The 20,158-nt window shown below is 33.7% G+C and overlaps 3 protein-coding genes across 5 annotated transcripts; 2 read left to right on the top strand and 1 right to left on the bottom strand.

Moving 5' to 3' along the window:
• Positions 1-918: 918 nt before the first annotated feature.
• Positions 919-10,324, top strand: LOC125812853 (transcription factor PIF1-like). The gene is made up of 8 exons (XM_049492311.1): positions 919-1,100; positions 1,502-2,279; positions 3,886-3,984; positions 4,079-4,144; positions 4,228-4,293; positions 7,785-8,174; positions 8,806-8,881; positions 10,071-10,324. Exons 1-8 carry the CDS (start codon positions 1,009-1,011, stop codon positions 10,322-10,324), a joined length of 1,821 nt encoding a protein of 606 aa, XP_049348268.1. The 5' UTR covers positions 919-1,008.
• On the bottom strand, positions 10,179-14,547 carry LOC125812923 (uncharacterized). The gene is made up of 7 exons (XM_049492395.1): positions 14,419-14,547; positions 13,502-13,533; positions 13,320-13,382; positions 12,092-12,178; positions 11,138-11,226; positions 10,649-10,699; positions 10,179-10,558 (listed from the first exon to the last, which is right to left on the bottom strand). Exons 1-7 carry the CDS (start codon positions 14,490-14,492, stop codon positions 10,538-10,540), a joined length of 417 nt encoding a protein of 138 aa, XP_049348352.1. The 5' UTR covers positions 14,493-14,547; the 3' UTR covers positions 10,179-10,537.
• Positions 14,548-15,158: 611 nt separating this feature from the next.
• Positions 15,159-20,099, top strand: LOC125812922 (mediator of RNA polymerase II transcription subunit 18-like). Of its 3 annotated transcripts, none has more exons than XM_049492392.1 (6): positions 15,159-15,331; positions 16,823-16,909; positions 17,084-17,183; positions 19,102-19,159; positions 19,238-19,594; positions 19,704-20,099. In XM_049492392.1, exons 2-6 carry the CDS (start codon positions 16,874-16,876, stop codon positions 19,801-19,803), a joined length of 651 nt encoding a protein of 216 aa, XP_049348349.1. In that variant the 5' UTR covers positions 15,159-15,331; positions 16,823-16,873; the 3' UTR covers positions 19,804-20,099. The 3 variants fall into 3 exon arrangements, with proteins under 3 accessions (XP_049348349.1, XP_049348350.1, XP_049348351.1); XM_049492393.1 differs by having other exon boundaries at positions 15,266-15,333; positions 16,854-16,909; XM_049492394.1 differs by lacking the exon at positions 15,159-15,331 and adding an exon at positions 15,525-15,594 and having other exon boundaries at positions 16,854-16,909.
• The last annotated feature ends 59 nt before the right edge of the window (positions 20,100-20,158 follow it).

The raw sequence follows: 20,158 nt of genomic DNA, 5'->3' as shown, positions 1-20,158 counted from the left end.
CCCTTCGTAATTATTATTCTTAGATATGCCAAAAATACTATCGTGAACTTTTTCGGTAATTAAGTTTAGCATTATGCAAATCTTTTAATTTGATAAAAAAAAAATTATTTTTCATGTAAGTCGATATTAAAAATATTATTAGTTGAAATATATTTCTTTTCAATTGAATATGCTAGAAGCTGAAGTCTCCAACAATATTTTGATCACTTCAATATCAGATGGGCCCAAAAATTTATTGATCTGAATATAGTTTGGCTTTGAAAAAGGTAAAGATAATAAAGCTCCAACTTCTTTCCGTTACTAAATGAGAAAAAGAGCATATCATATATCCTCACACCTTCCAAACATTTTTTGTTTCAATAAGCAATGGTGTCTAAGATTTTTAATATTTTTTTTCAAGAACTTCATATGGGAGGTAATGAAATTATGCAGGAAAACTTTTGTTAATAGTCATGTGAACTGCTTGTGTTTTTGTAGGATCCCTTAGTTTTTAGACGATATCTAAGAGAATGATGGAAATTGTTAACTTTTAAATACTTAGAGGATGTTTTTTGCCTAAAAAAATATTTTAAGGATGTAGTTTAAGTTTGGGGTATAGTTTAAGGATGTTTTTGGCCAAAAACTCAAGAATTATCTAATATTTTTGTCAGTATTGAAATTTAAAGTCGAAATCTCATGAGTCTCAACTACTTACTATTAATATTTTTATAAGTAAGTAATATAAATAAATTAGATTAGAATAGATAGGAAGAATTATCTAATATTTTTTGTCCGTATTAAAATTTAAAGTCGAAAACCTCATGACTCCCAAACTACTTACTATTAATATTTTTTTATAATAATATAAATATATTAATAATATTTCGAGCTAGCTAAGTCGGTAGCAAGTCAAAATTAAAACACAGATATTATAGCAAGTCAAAAACTACTAAAACAATTCTCACAACAGCAACTCAAAACGAGTTCATATAAAAGAAGAAAAAATATTTAATTGAATTAAATCACAAGATGAACTACTGCGTTGTTCCTGATTTCAAAATGGATGATGATTATTCAGATATTGCTTCTGCTATTTTCAACATATCGAAGAAATCCACAATGTAAGTTTTACATCTAAGTTTTGTTGTTATTTAATTTATAATAAATACTGATAGTGAAACACCATGAACAACAAAATTTGTAAGCACATAGTGGAAGTTTAATTTGTATATGTGAGTTGATTTTTCTTCGTTCATTTTCGATACTGATCGTGAAACGCCATGAGCAACAGAATTAGTAAGCCCATAGTGTAAGTTCAGTTTTATTGTTTAATTTGTATGTCTGTTGATTTTTCTTCGTTCATTTTCAATACTGATTGTGATGTTAAGCTCATAGTGTAAGTTTTACACCTAATTTTTGTTGTTGTTGTTGATTTTTCGATACTAGCAGCATGTTGAGATTCGAAATTTGAAGTGAAATTTTTTATTTGTGTTCTTAGTTTTTTTTTTTTGGATTATTGCAGAGCAGATGAAGAAATCATGGAGCTAGTATGGCAAAATGGTCAAGTAATTATGCAAAGCCAAAATCAAAGATCTGTAAGGAAATCTAACCTTTTTTCCGAGCAATCGGCCGTAGAAGAAACGGTAGCAGCTTCAGCTCCACTGTATATGCAAGAGGATGAAATGAACTCATGGCTTCAATCTCCACTTGATGATTCCTCCTTCGATGATTTTCTAAATACTACATCGAGTTGCGCCGCCGTGACCTCCGCCGCTGCACCGCCGGGAGAAATTGGTACTTCGACTGTAGAGATCCGTCCGCCTCTGGTTTCGCCGTCTTCACGGCCGGTTATACCTCAATTGAGATGTACAGATGGTGAATTTCCACACCGATTACAGAATTTTGGGCATTTTTCACGGTTGCCTGAGGGAGCAATTTTACGAAATGGTAATACATCAAGTTCTCGCCACTCAATTAGGACATCGACGATTGTGGATTCAAACGAGACTCCGGTAGTAGCAGGACCGGAATATATGATTTCACGCGTATCAGATGATGTACCACTAGCTTCCGCCGTGAATGTCAGAGGTGTGGAAATGACGGCGACGGCGACAACAAGCGGCGATAGGGAAGTGACGACGGCATGCGAGTTGACATTGACAGCTTCTACAAGTGGCTCAGGAGGTAGTGTAAGCGCCAGAACAGAACCGCCACAGCCGTCGCATAAGGAGGTGGATACGGCGGCGGAGGATCGGAAACGGAAAAGTAGAGAATCGGACGACAATGAAGGTCAAAGTGAGGTGAGTAAGCAAATTAGCTTCCGTTTACTACTACGTAAACAAGGATTAACTAATAATTTTTTGTTTTAATTATTTTTTTGATTTTTATAATTTCATTGATTTTATGAACTTATATATGTCACATAATAAAAAAAAAAATTGGATTATAGGGGGAGTAGTATATTGTTAGCTCTAATTTCTTTCTAAGTGAATAATAAGGGTATGAAAAAATAATGCCCATGCATTTAACATTTCGCAATTAGGGAGCAATAACAATATAATAATTTTGAGATAAATATATGATTATGTTATTCAGTGTTTAATCAGTGGTATTAGATAATTTTTAGATTATTTATTCCATTATTTCTATTATAATAATGAGAAGTTTTTTAAATATACATAAACCATAATGAAATAATTTAGAATAAAATGTATCACGATCTTATTTTTATATTTATATAGATTATTTTCAATAGAACTTCGAATTAAAAATAAATATTTGAGTTGGCAAGAAGAACGCCACCTCACCCTCATAGTAATGCCAAATGAGTCGTTATGAAAGTGTCTTTCTGCACCACAAATTACTTGCACGTATTTTCATGATGATAGTAAGGAGGTCGAGTCATCTGCTTTGTAGTCAGAGTCTCAAAGTACAAATTGTAAAGTCCTCCCAATTCATTGGCTACTCTTTTATCTTCAAAAATTATTATACTCTTTTTGTATAATATATGAATATATCTTTTAATTTGAATTTATCTGATTTAAATATGTACTTAAATTTTTATAAAATTGAAAAAGCAGACACATATGTTTTATGTGACATAATTATGCTATTTAGAATGAATGTATTTATTTGTTCAATTTTATATAAGTTTAGGTATCTTACTTGTGCACACTCAAAGTTGAAGGGTGTAGATGTCAGATGAAGCCAAGTTAAATAAGTAACATATTTCTGTTTTATGTCTTGGTATTAAATATAAAAACGTGTTATAATTTTCGAGACAGACTAAAATGGAAAGTAAGTAAGTTATATAAACTGAAATAGAGGAAGTAGTAAACTACAACAACAACATACTCAATCTAATTAATAGAATATGTGTATTACCCTATTTTGATTGGATGGATAAATGATTTTCGATACACCTTTGGCTCAAAAGGAATTGGTATGATAAACTACTTCATCTGTTTCACTTTATAAATATGTGTATTAATTTGAACAAATACAAAAAAAATTTAATTTAAGATTAAATATTTGTATGATCAAACAAAATGAAAGAGAGAGAGAGAAACAAATAACTTCTTTTACTCATATTTTATGTAAGAGTTTTTTGGTTTATGTGTGAATTGTCATAAAGATTCATCTTCTTTTTCTTTTTTTGATAGATAGTTAAGTTCTAGTTGTGCTAGTAAGTTTACTTAATTAGGTCTAATGTTTGCTTGGAATATCTTGTTAGAAAATGTAGAGAATAGTAAAGGTAATTCTTTTACTAGATTGAGACAAGCTTAAATGGCGTGACATAGATTTAGCCGAACTTAATTTGCTTCGGATTGAAGCATACTAGTAGTTTGTTGTTGTAAGTACTGATTAAGATATTTCTTCTCTATGTTTGCCTCCCTAATATCCTAGGATGTTGAATATGAGTTTGCTGATACAAGGAAGCAAGTAAGAAGTTCTACATCGGCAAAGAAATCTCGTGCAGCAGAAGTCCATAATCTTTCTGAAAGGGTATATACTATTCTCAGTTTGAAGGTTTTGATGGTTCAAGTGTTGTGATTTTAATGTCTGTTTACTCAATATTTGAGTGTATTCAATAATGCAGAAACGCCGAGATAGAATAAATGAGAAGATGAAGGCTCTACAAGAACTCATACCGCACTGCAACAAGGTTTTAACATCATCTTTGAATTGTTTTGTCCATTGTTCATTTCACATTTTAAGTTTAATTTCTCTTTTATCAACTAATTTCAGTCAGACAAAGCTTCAATGCTGGATGAAGCTATTGAGTACCTTAAATCATTGCAATTGCAAGTACAGGTATACTTGTTAACATTCTTTTTTGTCCCCTTAGTTGTTTCATGTGTCTTTAGATACTAGTCTCTGGGCACGCGCGTTACGCGTGTTTTCCATATTAATGATATTTTAAAAAAATACATACATCTTTAGTTTTGAAAATAAATGTAGCAAAAATTTGCAACTAAGATTATTTTTGAAGAATTAACATAAATAGTTGTTCATCCAATTGATTAAACTATAAAAAAAAAAATCGGTGAGTATATAATATATTATATATGTATAATTCATTTGTAATGTGTACGATCATGTGTAATCAATATATAATATATGTATATATATATATATATATATGCCGGCTAGAAAAAGTAATAGTAAATCTACCCGACTATTTAAGTGAAGATACCTATGTTTTGTGGTAGCTAAAATAGTTTTTATTCAATGATATCATATCAAAATAAAAGAAAATTTTCCTTTTAAAGTTTGATACTATATTTATATATGACGCGGATACTCCTAATTCTTTCTGTAAAATGAATCAGTAAATTCAAATATGAAGATACATATGAAGACACATTATAGAATATTCAATACGAATCACATGATGCCATGAAGGCATATAACCTGTATATCCAACTACTATATCAACAATAACAAACAAATTAAGATGAATGTCAGAGATGTAAACTTTTAACTTGGTAGTTCCCAAACTTTCAACTTGGTAGTTCCCGCTTTTATAGTAAAATACTATAAGATATCATTTTACAACTCCCTCTAAATACACAAATAACGTCGCATTTATCTATAGCCGTAAACAATTCTAATTACAAGACATTATAAAAATAAATCAATTAATGAAAATTCTAAAATCAGTCTTCCAAAGAAACCAACTTCCTCCTTCTCATAGCTCATGAATTTCTGCTAGCACTCCATACGGAGATGGTGGTCTTCATATATCATCCAATGAATGTTGAATGTTGAATGTTGCATGTAAATTGATATGACAATTATTCAATTCCAACATGTATCAACTCTACATGTTTCTCCATCTCTTTTTTTCTTTATTTCATGCAAAAGGAAAAATTTAAAGGAAAAGAAAGAAAATGAGAAGGAAGGCCAGATTCTCAACTAAAGAAACAAAACATGAAGGAAATGGAAATCATTTGTTACCTTTATATAGTATTTTCTTTTATGTTCTTTGAAATTCCTTTTAACATAATATGTATTTATTAACCTACACTTAAATACTTAATGAACTATTCAAATTCTACTGATTGTTATATTAACAAAGATTGGTTACTAATTTAAAAGTGTTAGAATTTGATAAGTCAAGTTAAAGAAAATGAAAAGACAAATTATAGGAATTGTAAAAGTTAGGTAAAGTAATACATGTGTTAATTTAAAGCAATTAATCATGTATATGTGAATTCCTTGGATACGTTTGTCTGAGCATTAAAGTACCACTTTTCCACTTTCAAATCCCGTTCAATTCATGTAATTGAAAAATTAATTAATTAAATTTTATTTAACTTTTACTTAAAGTGCGCAAAATAATACTTTTTGATTAGATATTTAATTAAATGTTTGATTTAATTTTATTTTTTTTATATATATATATTAATTATTATTATTAATTCAATTGTCAGAGGTTAATACATATTAAATATTGTAATTATAGGTTGCATAAAAATTCGGTTATGAATACAAATATTATTAGAGAAAACTTATTGTGAATTCTAATATTTGACTAACTAAATATTTTATAACATTTTAACCTATAATAGGGGTAAAATGGTAATCCAACTTTGAAGTTTAAAGTTTCTCACTTTTAATAATATATGAATATGATATGATGAAAGTACTGAAAATTCAAAACATTTGATTTTTTTATTCAAGACTGTCTTAGACTATTTTTTTTTCCAAAGATTGCACTATTTTCTGCATATACAAGTTATTAATCTACTTAGAGAGCATGAACACAGACAGAGCTAGAATTTAGAGTTTATGGATTATGAACTTGTCTTTGAATTCATAGTCGTCATAGTTATTGGGTTTTTTAACTAAATACTTGTACATATTTAATAGATTTCCTAATTTAAATACAAGGTCTAAATAAAGTTATTGGATTTGTCTGTACCGATAACTAATACTATCCCTCTGCACCTAAGTATGAATATCATCATTTTTATCTAGTATGGTGACTATCAAGTTTTATATTGATGATTGTTTTTTTTCTTTTTGGTTTCCAATTCGGTGTCGAATATTCGCATTGGATCCCGACTAATCCGGATTCGCGTCGCGTATGCGCTCCCTACCACATATTAAAGATTGTTTTGTTGGCTTATTGTGCTATTGTGTACATAATAAGAAATTTCTATGAAAGTAGATTTTCTGAGGCACAATACAAAAAAGTCAAAAAGGCAACTATTCTAGATGTAGGACTGCGACAACTACGGCATATATCAATCCTAAGCTAGTTGAGGTCGGCTATATGAATCCTGTTTATCCATCTTGCTCTGTTGAGCCCATTTTACAGATGTGATTAGTTCTAGTTCAGTATCTGGATATTGGATATTCTCTAAATTATAAGGAGTGTAAATTACTCAGAAATACTGCATCCTTTGTCTCTATTTCACTTCTACTTTCCCAAAGAAAAAATCTATATTTCTTGTCATTTTCGTCAATACCATATTTTTGTATAATGAACATATAAGACATGCCTTTCCTATACATCAAAGACATCTATTCATATATCATATATGCTTAGCTTCCAAAATATCCTGACAAGGCATGTTGTTAGTTTTTCTATAGAAATTTCTTGAGATTAAGTAGCATTTGCCACATGCGATTTTGAAATCATTTGAGATGAGAGTTATCTTCCATCCACTACTACCCAATGCATTGGCACTTAATGCTCTTCTCGTTTGAACAATATTGTATTGGTACAATAAATGTACAATCTCTTGCGATTTTTTCTGCCTTCAACCTCTACCGGAATTTAAGCTGCACCCCGTTAACTCTCTTTCAGCTAGTTGTTGGTCCAAGCTGGCTATGATATGTCCAACACTGAAGAAATTCGATCAAGTACTGCCTCTGTTATGATACTCATTCCATTATAGTCTGTTTGAAAAAATATGGCACTTTTCTATGTGTGGAAATTTTAACTTTAGACTTTTTAGTTTATCCTTTAATTAATGAAATGTTCTTACAGCCATAGAAATGTCATGGTATGTGTAAGACAACAAGTGTTAAGGATATTTTCTGTGTCAAAAATCTTTCTTTCTTAAACAACATGCTCAGTCGAACACCGCTATACAAAATGAAATACATGGAGTGTCCTTTATTTCAGATTTATCACTTATTCCTGATCCTGCATTGTGATGTAGTAAACTAGTAATAATGTCAACCGAAATCCTGATTATAAGTTAGCGTGTGCTGCATCTTCAATTAAGCTCCTTGAAAAACGTTAAGTGGTCCGTTTAGGTTACAGTTTGATCATAGCTGCTTTACTGCAGATGATGGCCACTGGATGCAGCATGGTCCCTGTGATGTATCCTGGAATCCCGCAATACATGACAACAATGGGAATGAATATGGGCATGGGGATGAGTATGGAAATGGGCAGGAACCTGCCAATGGTTTCATATCCACCGCTAATGCCAGATCCAGCAATGCGGAATGCAGCTGCAGCAGCACAAATGGCTCCTCAATATCCTCTTCCGGCATATCATATGCCTCCGTTTCCTGCACCTGATCCATCCAGAATCCCAGTTGGGAACCAGGCAGATCCTCCGAGGCTATACTCACATGTTGGACATAATATTAATCAGCCAAGACTTGCGAATTTTAGTGATCCATATCATCAATATTTTGGTCTACAGCAGGCACAACCGATGTTACTCCAGGCAAGTCCTTGTTCTTCTCACTCTTTCTATTTATTTATAGTCTTTTCTTTTCACTTCAGGTATACGTTGTCCAAAGGAAACCAACTCTTCATCACTTCCTCTGCTTGCTTTTATGTAGATAATTGCTTAGGTAAAAAAGTTCATTCCTGCTAGACTTTTTTCGTGTCTTATCCATTGAGGGGAATGGAACTAGCACTAAATGCCACGAGAGGTGTCATATCCCCTATGTGAGCGAGTCTGTCCTACTGATCTCCTATGTTCAAAGGGAGAGGTGTCATATCTTCTCCGTTTGAAACTTGTATAGTTTTCATGGGTCTAAATGATTTTGGAATTCAGTAGCAGGTCCTGCACCTTTTAACATCTCAAGCTCGGTATTGTAACTTCAGTACCGTTCATATCCACCTAATCATGAGATACTGATGAAACCCGACTAACTTAGATTCAGGCATATTTATCTCATTGTCATGATACCTATGTTCGTGTTGAAATTTTCACCTAGAGTTTCGTCTTGCAACATAAAGCAGACTTTAAACAGTGCAAGTACCGCTAACAACAGCTTCTTTCATTGCCTTAATTTATTGCGTATTCTTCCAAAAAAAAACTTTTGACAATAGACAGTATTGAAATGCAGAATCAGGGAGTGGAACAGCCGAGCAGCAGTAAACCGAACAGCTGCATAGAAGGAAATGTAGGGAATCATCAATCTGGTAAGCATACAATTTAGATGGTCACATTTTACACATTACATTATTGTGGTTCTTGTACCAAAGTTGAAGATGAAGGAAAAAGATTTCTCAATACTGTTGGAGGCAGAAGCGGATCTAGGATTTCTAGAACGTGGATACAATGCTTTAAGGAGAACAAAATTAAGTTTTAATTGGGAATCAATCCTTGTTCTTCTAAGTAAATAATTCAATATTCAACCAAGTTCGTCATTCAACTTTTTTGGAACATGGGGTCAGCAGATAATATTAGACCAATTTTAGGAAATACAACAGCATACAAGTGTGGTTTAGGGAGGGTGGTGTGTACGTGCCACTTTACCCCTACCTTGTGAAGATAGAAAGGTTGTTTCTGCTAGACCCTCGGCTCACCAATTTTAGGAAATTTGTACATAAAATACCTACTTTGATAAAAAGACAATGGGTTCACATGCACCAAATTTGGGCAGTAAAATCCGCCCAAGGTTGGAAGGTGGCAAAATCAATACATCTTGCACTGTCTACTTGTTATGTTCCAATTATATACATCAAAGCAACAAGAAGATAACCAACATGAAACTTTTAGCTTCTTTTTCACAGCTCTCTAGCACAAGTTCCCCAGGAAGATGCTAAGAGATATTCTCTCTTCTAGTTAGACTAAGAATTTATGATTATTAGTACCAATTTCCAGATACCGGTATGAACTTGGGATTTTACTCAGTTTCTTCGTGTTTGCAGGTTGATTATAAGGTGGATCAACCACGAGAGCTTTCTCACGATCAAATTTTGTAGTGTAAGAGAAACAAGAAACAAGAAACAAGAGTTGAGTCTACTCTGGCTGACTACTAGTCTACTACAGTATATAACATAACTAATTTGTAACACTATTATGATAGAACTAGTATTGATTCCTATATGATAGTTCCTCATAATCTTCTCTTAAGAGAACTGGTATTTGTTGAAGTGTGTCACCATCTCATCTAAAAGAGAACTTACACTTTTACAACTCTTTACTATTATATTCATAACTTGGTGAACTCGTCGTTTACTTTGTAAGTCACCATGTCCCTTATGCCTTGGGTGACATGTGCTACAATAGCCAGGATTAAGGGTGACTATCCTCCAAGGGTGAGCTAACCCCAAAACATGATCTCAGTTCGGATTGCAAGCTGCAATTCATCTGTATGAAGTCCAGAATCACTAGTAACCGTTAGTCAAACATACAACATGGCCTTGCACAAACAGCCTGCCATACTATTGGAGCTGGCTATAGAGACCATGATAACTGCAGGTTTTACCATACCAATAAGAGGTGGTACTAGTCTTAGCTTCCATCCTCCACCACCCTTGGAATACAGGACAATATTTCATCTCGACTTTCAACTGTTTTTTGAAAGGAAAAAGAACAGCTATATCGATACACTTTGTTTAGAATACAAATACAAATAATTGGAAGCAGAAGCAGAGGGCAGAAGAGCATTGCTCGCACAGCTAGAAGGATATCTGAATTAGAATTGCCTGTAGTTGTATCACTAATATTTTCAAGTAAAATGTAAGATTCGAGCAAAATCTTCCCCCAATAACGTATAGATAGCTTCTGAACAACGGGAAAGATCTTCCTTCGTTACAGCACTACTCATCGTATCCTGTTGAACGTCTTCATTAACTAATTATGGACAAAATCTGCAGTCACATTGATGTTAGTCAGGCAGTAACAAAGAGAAGGTTGAATTATAAGATTTATTATGCTTAACAAAATAGGATATAACATACCTTTTCACTGATTATGCGAAATTCTTCCTTTTCCATTGCCTTGTCAAGTTCCTGACAACATACCTTTGGTTTTAACAAAAAAGGTATCAGTATGAGCAAGAGACAACAGATATTTTGTTCCACCACAGAAAAATTACTACTTGTTTCCTTCAAAAGATTTCCACAATACACCTGTTATAATCATGCGTAGGATTTAATGATTCCTAACGATGAATTCTATCTCTTTCACTATCGGCATTTGGTATGGATATCACTTGGAGATAAAAATAACAATGAATAAGAAAGAACAATGGTTTTGGTTGTGTCACTCGTGTATCTACGTTCCATCTACAGTAGAAGAGAAGGTTCTATCAGAAAAAGTATTTATTTCAGTTATTTTCTATTAGCATTTCGACAAAATTAGACATATTGTCCTTTGACTTGATTTCCTACAGTAATAAATATTAGAGTTGCACATAATCGGATATTAAGTAGAGCTATGGTACTTACATTCTCTGCATCCAAAGAAGAATCCAAGTTGTATATGAGTTTTTGAAGCTCTTTGTTCCGTATAGCCTCAAGAATTTCTGAAGAAGAAGCTGCAGCGAAGCTATAAAATGTCATGGGGGAAAGAACGATTCAAGAAACAGAATATTAATTTGGCACATAATTGAGAAGTTCCTTCGATGATACAAAAAGTGCAATTTCTAGTATAATAAATAGGTACTTCTCTTGGGAGGATTGGCATAAATGTGCCTATCAACGGGCTGTAAATCTGATTAAAGAATTTTTTATAACAGTAGTGTCCTAGCTAGCTTGTGCTTGACTAATTTTACGAGGTATTTCTACCTCCCACCAGTACAAATACCAGATAACTAAAATCCACCAAGGCTTGGACAGATGAAAGGAATCACCTAGTTTTTTTTTTGCTACTGGGAATTAACCTAAGACGGCATGTTTCTCAACCTACTTTATTGACCACTATGCCACATCCTTAAGTTACAAAATGATAAGCAGCCCAAGCTTTGACAATAATTGTTAGCCGTGTCTTATCCTCCTATGATAAAATCACAGCTGTCTCATCAATGTGCCAAGCCGATCATTAAAAGTCGAGACTCCTCAGATAATTACACTAATCCCCTCTCCAAAACGGAGACATAGATTATGGATGTTAGGTTACATTAGAAAGCAAAATCAGTCTCTTATCAAGGTGAGGTTCTTAAGTGAAAACAATGGGTCAAACATAGATGCTGCCTCACCCCCGACTTCCATACATCCTGATTTCGTCCCTGGTCTAAATCTTCAAGACGTAGACTTGCTTCATATCAGGAAATCATATAATTTCAAAATGATTTAATGCAATGAAGCAACCTTGACTTTTGCATAAAATCATATCATAATCGCACTGGAAGCGAAATGAAGTCTGAATCATTCATGTTCTCACAACACAATTTTGCGACATACCTATAGACTCTAGTTGTGACTGATTGACCGCTTCGCCTGGCTCATCAACATAGATTGGCTTCTCCACATGCAATGCTGGAGCAGGAGCTGACAGAGATAGAGTGAGGCATGTTACTTTCTCAATATTAGCATATTATGCATATTAAATGAAAACAACAAATAGTGCCAAAATTGTACCAGCTGAATTCTCACTTTTCACGCAGACAAGTTGGAATCGAAGTGTAAATTGTTTACACAAGTCAGTTTTGATGGGAAACAATTGGCAAGAGGGCAAGTGACGATAGCTTGCATTTCATGCAAATACAAATATCTAGTGCTGTTTGGAGAAAATAACAAAACAGTGCCTGAATCTCTTTAGCTCATGGAACTCGACCACATTTACATTACGTCCAAAACCAGCAATTACAAACCCTATGCACAATCCACGAACCAAATAAGCGCCCTCCACTGACACCTCCACAATTGCTTCATCCCATCTACCCCAGCAACCTCCTCTTTTTGCAGCCATTAAACCAACAGCTTTTAAGAAATACCCAAATAGTGGATCTACTTTCTTGCATCCTTTTATAGATCTCTTAATTTATTTAAGGAAGATGTACAAGATACTGATAATAAATAGTTCAATAGCAAGATGTATAGTGCGGGACTATGATAGAAAATCTAACCCAATTGAGGATGCTACATTGAAGAAATTGTAAGTGGCACTAGTCTAATAACACAACAATTACAACTACACACATATAGCAGGTCTGATTTCCCTAGTAAAGAAGAGGAACCTTGGAACAACAGTAAAGTTGTTTCTATGTGACCTATACGTCATGGGTTTGAGTTGTGAAATTAACAATGATGCCCACATCAAGTTAGGGTGCCTACACTAAACCCTTTTGGTGCAGCCCTTCCTTGAACCCTACATGAATACGGGGTGCTTCATGCACTGGACTGCCCTTTTTTTTTCTTTTGGGTTTCTTCGGAAACTCATTTGTCAAAGAGAAGGCTGGTCAGGTATCAAAGGTATCACCACAAATGCAAATGGCTATTGAACATAATGCACCACCACCCACAAAAAGGATAGCTAAATGACAAACAAATGATACTAACAAAGACAATAAACTTAAACTACAGTTAATGAGAAAATATATATGCATATCATTCACATTCTCATTATGGTTATACAAAGATATAACAACGAAAAAAAGTTCCAACTTTTTATTAGAGAAGCCATCCTTACCAAGTTTTTCCTCAGAAACTGGTTCTGATTCGGGTTCCGGTTCTGGTTTCCCACATGGAATTTCTGCATAACCCACAAATAAGCTCATGAAAAGACCAATTTGTATACTATAAAATACAAAAACCACAAGTATAACGCATAAGAATAATTAGATTCACAGAATATGTTCATAAAGAACATACCTTTATGCTTCTTGAAACAAACCAAAGAACAACTGCAAGATCAAAACAACCAAAAAAGAGTACTTATAGGTTTATCAATACTCAAATCTCTAGTAACAAAACCCATAAATTACAACCCAATAAAAACTACTACTATTACACCCTCAATCCCAAACAAATTGAGTTCACTGTATTCACAGGCAATCCAATATTTAAGTTTTATGAGTTCAACCTTTAGCCATCGTTTGATAGCTAGTAAAGAGGCAACTTAGTTATACAACATTTGGTATTTGGTTAGAAAAGTAAGTTATTCATGTATAAAAGTTTGCAATTTAGAAACCCGCATAACTAATACATATATAATTTACAAAGAAATTTATGTATTATTTTATGCCAGGCATAAGATAGATAACTTACAAATGCATAATTCTAACCAGCTACCAAACGACACCTAAGGTTCTTTGCAACAAATTCATGTATAAAAGACTGCAATTTAGAAATCCGCATAGCTAATTCAAATATAAGATGAGAAAATTTATGTATTATTCTACGACTGACATAAGATAGATAACCGACAGTGGCATAACACTAACTAGCTATCAAACGACACCTAAGGTTCTTTACAATTAATTCATGTATAAAAGTCTGCAATTAAGAAATCCGAAGAAATTTATGTATTATTTTATGCCAGATATAAGATAGATAGCTAACAGCTACATAATTCTAACCCGCTAACGACACCTAAGGTTCTTATCAACAAATTCATATATATTTGCTACAATTATGTTGTTTTTCTACACATAAATTTATACTCTGAATTTTGTATGAATAATCTATATCCATTCCCCTTCCGTTTAAACTAAAAAAAAAAAAACTCAAAACGCAGAATTAAAATTCAAATAAATTTCAGAGATAAAAAAAAAGATGGAAATATTTACAAGGGGATGAAGCAATTGGGACACTTGTATTTCGACTGTGCTTCATCACATACTTGACATTTTTTCGATCCCATTTTTTCTTCTTCTTCTTCTTCTTTGTTATCGAGGTTTTAGGGGTTTTTTGGAAGAGATGGAATGTTAAATTGCAATATTGGTCCCTGAATTTAGAGTTTAGATTCAATCAGGTGCTAACAATTTTATCAAATAATACTTTGAGTCTGCTGAATTAATTATGGGCCTAAACTCGAATTCGGGTCTAAAACCTTTTAAAATATATACTTCTTCTTCACTTTGTTTTTAAACCATTTTCTCTTTCTGCTGAGTAGTGAGTACCTCTTTCCTCTAATACTAGTCATTTTTCGTAATAGGTATCAAGTAATTTTATTCAGTCATATAAAATGAATCCGCTAATAGGATAATTGTCACTTTTCATAAAAGAATTCGCTAGTATTTTTCAATTGATTCTACGGAATACTAGTCTCTTTCCGCAATAGATAGCAAGTAATTTTATCCCCTCATATGGGAAAAATCTGCTAATATTTTTCAGTTAATTCTACAAGATACTTGTCACTTTCTCCGATAGGTACTATCATGTCAATATTTTCAACCACTTGATTGACCATTAGTCCACGATACATCTCTTAGTTTTGGTTTCTCTCAGCCATAGCTTGCATTACTAAACCTTAATTTTACAATTGGTCCTTGTTTGGTATGGAAACCTAGGTTTCTAGCTAAAAAAATCTTTCTGTGGCACGTTGTTATTGTTGATTTTTTTGTTATGTGATTAATTTATTTCCAGTTACTTAGTATAAATTGATCGTCTCTCTGCCTGTTTAAGCTTTCCAACTATTTTGTTGATCGAATTTTTGCAGCTCAGATTGGGGAAAAAGTGAGACTGCTTCAACTGTTCAAGGTAATTCTTTCAATTTTTTTGCTCTGATGGTTTATGTTTAGTTCTACAATGCTAAATGGTTGTGTTTTATATGTCATACAATAGTGTGTGTACTTTAAGATGATAAAATTTGGAGTTTGATGTAGAAATTTTGAAAAACAGATGCCTAACAATAAAAATAAGTTAAACAAAGATTAAATTGTACAGGCACTAGAACAATCATATTTTGATGCCAAAATAGTCGAAAAAAAACCTTAGGCAACATATACCATATAGTCCAAGGTATTGTCTTTTCTTCACCCATTCTTCTCCTTTTCCATTTCTCTTTATTTCCTCCATTTTTGCAGTCATTCGTTGTTTTTGCTAAGCGATTGCAGTAATCTTCATCAATTAAAGCTTTAAAATTGGATTTTGTTGAATACTTGTTTGTTCATGCCTGTGAATTAGTCTGATTTTTGTTGTTGGTTACCTGCTGCTTCTGTTCGTGGATATTTAAGATAGAAGGAAGGTGTTTGATCGTTTAGACTATAATGTACTAGTATGAGTAAATGCTTGAGAACATGCTCCATAATATAACAATGACAACAACATACCTAGTGAAATTCCACAAGTGGGCTATGGGGAGGATAGAATGTATATATGCTCTCGTACGTATGTAGAAACATCTTCGCCAAACAGGAGTTAAGCCATGTGTCCAAGTGACTAATTTTTCCACATGAAAAGAATCTCCCATGGTGGAGTGACTTCATTAATAAAACTTGATACCATTCCAACATTACTACCTATTTCTTTGAAGAAACTTAGTAAGGTTAAGGTTGTTTGGTCATAGCCTAATGAAAGGAGCAGATTTGACAGTTTTTGGTGCATATTGGATCATTAGAAGTTTGATGCCTAAAATCTTGATGAAAATTTGGATGTACCAAAAGACAAGTATCATGACAAATTTATAATTTGGATGTACCAAAAGACAGTTTCTGGTGCATATTGGATCATTAGAAGTTTGATGCTTAAAATCTTGGTGAGAATTTGGATGTACCAAAAGACAAGTAACGGCAAATTTATAATTCTAAAAAGGAGCATAACCTACTTCATGTTACTTGAATGACCTTTCTTCTAGTTTAAATAAACATTTATTTCTTCTTCAGATTATGTACAATTCAATCATGTCGGAAAATAGTTTGAGACGAACTAATGCTAGGTGAGGTGATGATGCTCATATTAAATTTATTGAGTTTGTGAACAAGAGATTGGAAGGAAATAGACTAAATGCTTATATATCTAATTATGGATGGAAAAGGCAAAAATTGAAGACCACCCCAAAATAGGGGCAATCCGAGCAAAAAACTCAAACATTCAATCCCAAAAGTAAATTCATATTAAAATCCATTAATCTTCAAGCAATGCACTTCTCATATGAAGAGTGTCAAGTGCCAACTCTGTTATGATTTTGGTTAGGTGTTAGTTTGTTCCTTTTTACTCTCCCGTTAAACTTAATATCTTTTTGGTTCATAGGTATGTTCTAAAGAGTTCTTTGCACGTGGATTTGAATAAATTGAAGTGGGAATGGAGTGTGTGGTTCAGGGAATTATTGAGACTCAAGTAAGTTCCTGGAGTAATGATAAAACCTCCCTCTATTTCTCTTTTTTCCTTACTTGATATTTAGGAAGGTATGCTACTTGTAAAAAGTGGTCCTGCTATACTACGGCACTTAATGAAACAGTTTTTGGCAATTGATTATTGAAAAGATTTTAACAGTGCTAATCATACTTGCAGCATGTTGAGGCCCTGGAAATTTTGCTTCAAGGGCTTTGTGGTGTACATAAACAAAGCTTAAGGATCCATGAACTGTGCCTTAAAAGTGTTCCAAACCTAGGTAAGTGTGTTTTCTCTTTGAACTATTATGGAACTAGGAACTAACCCAATGGTCATGTATGTACTGATGTGATTGAGGCAAATGCTCGCAACCATCTATGCATTCGTAGGGAGGTTTTCTCACCTTAAAGTTTGTATATAGCTGATATTTTCTTTCTTTTTTTCTATTGTCCATCTTATTCTAGTTGTACTGCAGTGCTGCACGTCAATTATTGAATGGAATTAGGTTCAAGTATGTTTCACTCTCAGTACATCTGATTTATAGTGAGACCACATGGTTTTTGCTCATTAACTTGTTGAGTGCCTTGTTTTCTACAAAAGTGTTGCCTATCATGGTTTTGTCGATGATACAGATGTGATTCTTTGCGGTGATGTACATGTGATTCTTTGACATGTTGACGAGTGTAACACCAGAGTATTAAAACAATGCTCGTTTTCTGTTAAAGGTAGTATGACAGATGTTGATCCCACAAGGATTGAGTTTCTACTATGCTAATTAGTATTGCTCAATTACTATTTGAGTAATCAGATAAGCAGGCGGAATGTTTATGACTAAAATAAAATATAAATAAGAGTTTTTATAACATGAACAATGGTGAAAGAGTATGCATCAGTTCATTAAGGACGAGTAGAATCTAGACTTCACTTATGATTAGTCTATGGTGTTCATTGTCCGCCAATTCAATACTGATCTCTAAGTTATAAGTGCCTCTCTCTATTACACTCAACATGTATGACCTTAATTATTCCTCTCGCTTATAGTAATATCTAAGGAATCAGAAAACCTTAAATTCAGAGCACCTTCAGCCAATCACCTTCCAAGTCACAGGCGTATATCTCGATTACATCTAACTACTATAACCTTCTTGGCTAAGTGTATTTCTTTTTATTATACAATTAGTCAAGGTATCATTGTGCCTTAAATATGGAAAATGGTTGATTAATTAACCTTGAATCCACAAATAGATATAGACCCTTGTGGTTGTCTACACATCATCACAATTCATAAGTATGTTTAAGACTGATTTCTCCTCTTGGTTAGACAAGGAAAAAAGCAAATTATGATCATTCAAACGTAATTGGGAAAATAATGGAGTCCAACGACCTCTCTTGACCAGAAGTTTGAGTTGCAGAAAAAATGGTTTTAATCAAATTAATAATAAATGTAGGGAGAGAATTAATCCATAGAGTTAAAATTATAATATCCATCTAAATCCAACTAGCAGAAAGTTACTCTACAGTGGCGTTCAATCCAAATAATGAAGTATTAAAATCACAAAAATTACAAAGAGAGTAAAATATGAGAAGAAAAACTCCTCAAACCTTCAATCTCTTCCTTTGAACTCTAATTCTAGTGTTGAATCTCTCTTCCCTGCTCTATGCTGTCAAGGGTCGTGCAAAAACTTAAGGATCCTAGCTTAGGATGAGTATTAGGACTTGAGAGGTTAGGGTTCAAACCACTTGAAATTCCGAAATTGCGCATTACAGTTCTCATTCACTAGGTAGTGTGCAATTAGCAGCAGGGCGTGCAAGGGAACACTCACTCCCTTGTGTTTGCAAAATGTTGGTTCTCAGGTTTCACAATTGTGTACTTCAAGTTGTTTCGGTGGCCTGAGCACCTGATCTTTGAATTTTTTACAGCCCAAATCCTCTCCAATTGCTTTCTAGCATGTCGTGCGACATTACCTAGACAAAATGAGCAAAAGTGAGGATTCACACATGATATCTAGTTTTCACCTAATTGAAAAGCATAAAATGGACCAAATATTGCTTGTATGATTAACTATTATACTCCAATCACATGTCATATCTTGTGTAAAAATCATTTATGCCTTCTCACATTTTTTCCTTTTCTCCTTTCCTGCTCGTTTTGTCTTTGGGTTATTTTAACCATGTTATCTGTTGCTTACCATTCTCAGGCTTAGTAGCATCAGACATACGGCTCTTATGTGATCTTGAGCAGCCAGAACCTGCATGGTAAGAGATCCAGTTCGTCCTGCGCCTATCTCTTGGGACACATGAAGCCTAATTTTGTTTTTATGTGATTAAATATAGGACTGTTAGACATGTTGGTGGTCCGATGAGAGGTGCTGGTGCTGAACAAATCTCAGTGTTGGTGAGACCAATGCAAGAAAGCAAAATAAGCAAGAATGCATTACGCTTATTTTATTCACTTGGCTACAAGCTAGACCATGAGCAGCTGAGAGTCGGTTTTGCATTTCATTTCCAAAGAGGTGCCCAGATAACTGTAACAGTTTCATCCATCAACAAGATGTTGAAACCTCATGCTATCGATGATGCAGTGCCTGTGACACCGGGCATACAGCTAGTTGAAGTGACCGCACCAGCTTCATCTGAAAATTACAATGAAGTTGTTGCATCTGTATCGTCCTTCTGTGAATATCTTGCACCGTAAGCATCTTTATATTGGTTTGTTGTCCATAAGAATTGGCTAGTTGTACCTGGTATTATATATGTGATCATCTGGTGAAACATACAAATGGTTTCTTTTGTTTTTCAGGCTCCTTCACTTGTCAAAACCCGGTGTCTCAACAGGGGTTGTTCCTACTGCAGCTGCAGCTGCTGCATCTCTCATGTCTGATGGTGGAGGCACAAAGTGACTGAAAAAAATGTAGTATTACTCAGTACCATTTTTCTGTCTTACATTTTTGTTGTGGTTATCATAGCTGAAGGAGGAGACGTATTTCGCCATGCTCAATGTTTGTCCTTCTGTAATTGACGTTAAATACCTGATCATCGATATGCAACAGTGCTCTTGCATAGAATAGAGTTATAATACCCTTTGGTATTGAAATTGCGAAAAAAACAAAGCACAGCAGTGCTCTCTTTGATCTATAATTGTTTTTCTCTTTTCTTGTTGATGTGTTATGCTCAAAGCACATGAGATGTTTAAATGTTCTTGATCTGTGATTATATTTGGTTCTTTGGGCAGTAACTCAGTTTTAAATACTGTCT

Source organism: Solanum verrucosum, unplaced genomic scaffold (genome assembly GCF_900185275.1).
Source record: "Solanum verrucosum unplaced genomic scaffold, falcon-dt-bn FXZP01000144.1, whole genome shotgun sequence".
Classification (NCBI taxonomy): domain Eukaryota; kingdom Viridiplantae; phylum Streptophyta; class Magnoliopsida; order Solanales; family Solanaceae; genus Solanum; species Solanum verrucosum.
Note: the sequence above shows the minus strand (reverse complement) of the source record. Positions and strands in the feature narration are given on the sequence as shown.

What these genes read in the sequence shown, in the direction of transcription:
- LOC125812922 (XM_049492392.1), top strand. Translation starts at nt 16,874, where the DNA reads ATGGAGTGTGTGGTTCAGGGAATTATTGAGACTCAA. An exon ending in AGGGAATTATTGAGACTCAA is followed by an intron (nt 16,910 to 17,083) that starts GTAAGTTCCTGG and finishes TCATACTTGCAG; the next exon opens with CATGTTGAGGCCCTGGAAAT. An exon ending in TAAAAGTGTTCCAAACCTAG is followed by an intron (nt 17,184 to 19,101) that starts GTAAGTGTGTTT and finishes TACCATTCTCAG; the next exon opens with GCTTAGTAGCATCAGACATA.
- LOC125812923 (XM_049492395.1), bottom strand. Translation starts at nt 14,492, where the DNA reads ATGGGATCGAAAAAATGTCAAGTATGTGATGAAGCACAGTCGAAATAC. An exon ending in GTCACAACTAGAGTCTATAG is followed by an intron (nt 11,227 to 12,091) that starts GTATGTCGCAAA and finishes GCTTCGCTGCAG; the next exon opens with CTTCTTCTTCAGAAATTCTT. An exon ending in CTTCTTTGGATGCAGAGAAT is followed by an intron (nt 10,700 to 11,137) that starts GTAAGTACCATA and finishes GTATGTTGTCAG; the next exon opens with GAACTTGACAAGGCAATGGA.
- LOC125812853 (XM_049492311.1), top strand. Translation starts at nt 1,009, where the DNA reads ATGAACTACTGCGTTGTTCCTGATTTCAAAATGGATGATGATTATTCA. An exon ending in ATATCGAAGAAATCCACAAT is followed by an intron (nt 1,101 to 1,501) that starts GTAAGTTTTACA and finishes GGATTATTGCAG; the next exon opens with AGCAGATGAAGAAATCATGG. An exon ending in CACAACCGATGTTACTCCAG is followed by an intron (nt 8,175 to 8,805) that starts GCAAGTCCTTGT and finishes ATTGAAATGCAG; the next exon opens with AATCAGGGAGTGGAACAGCC.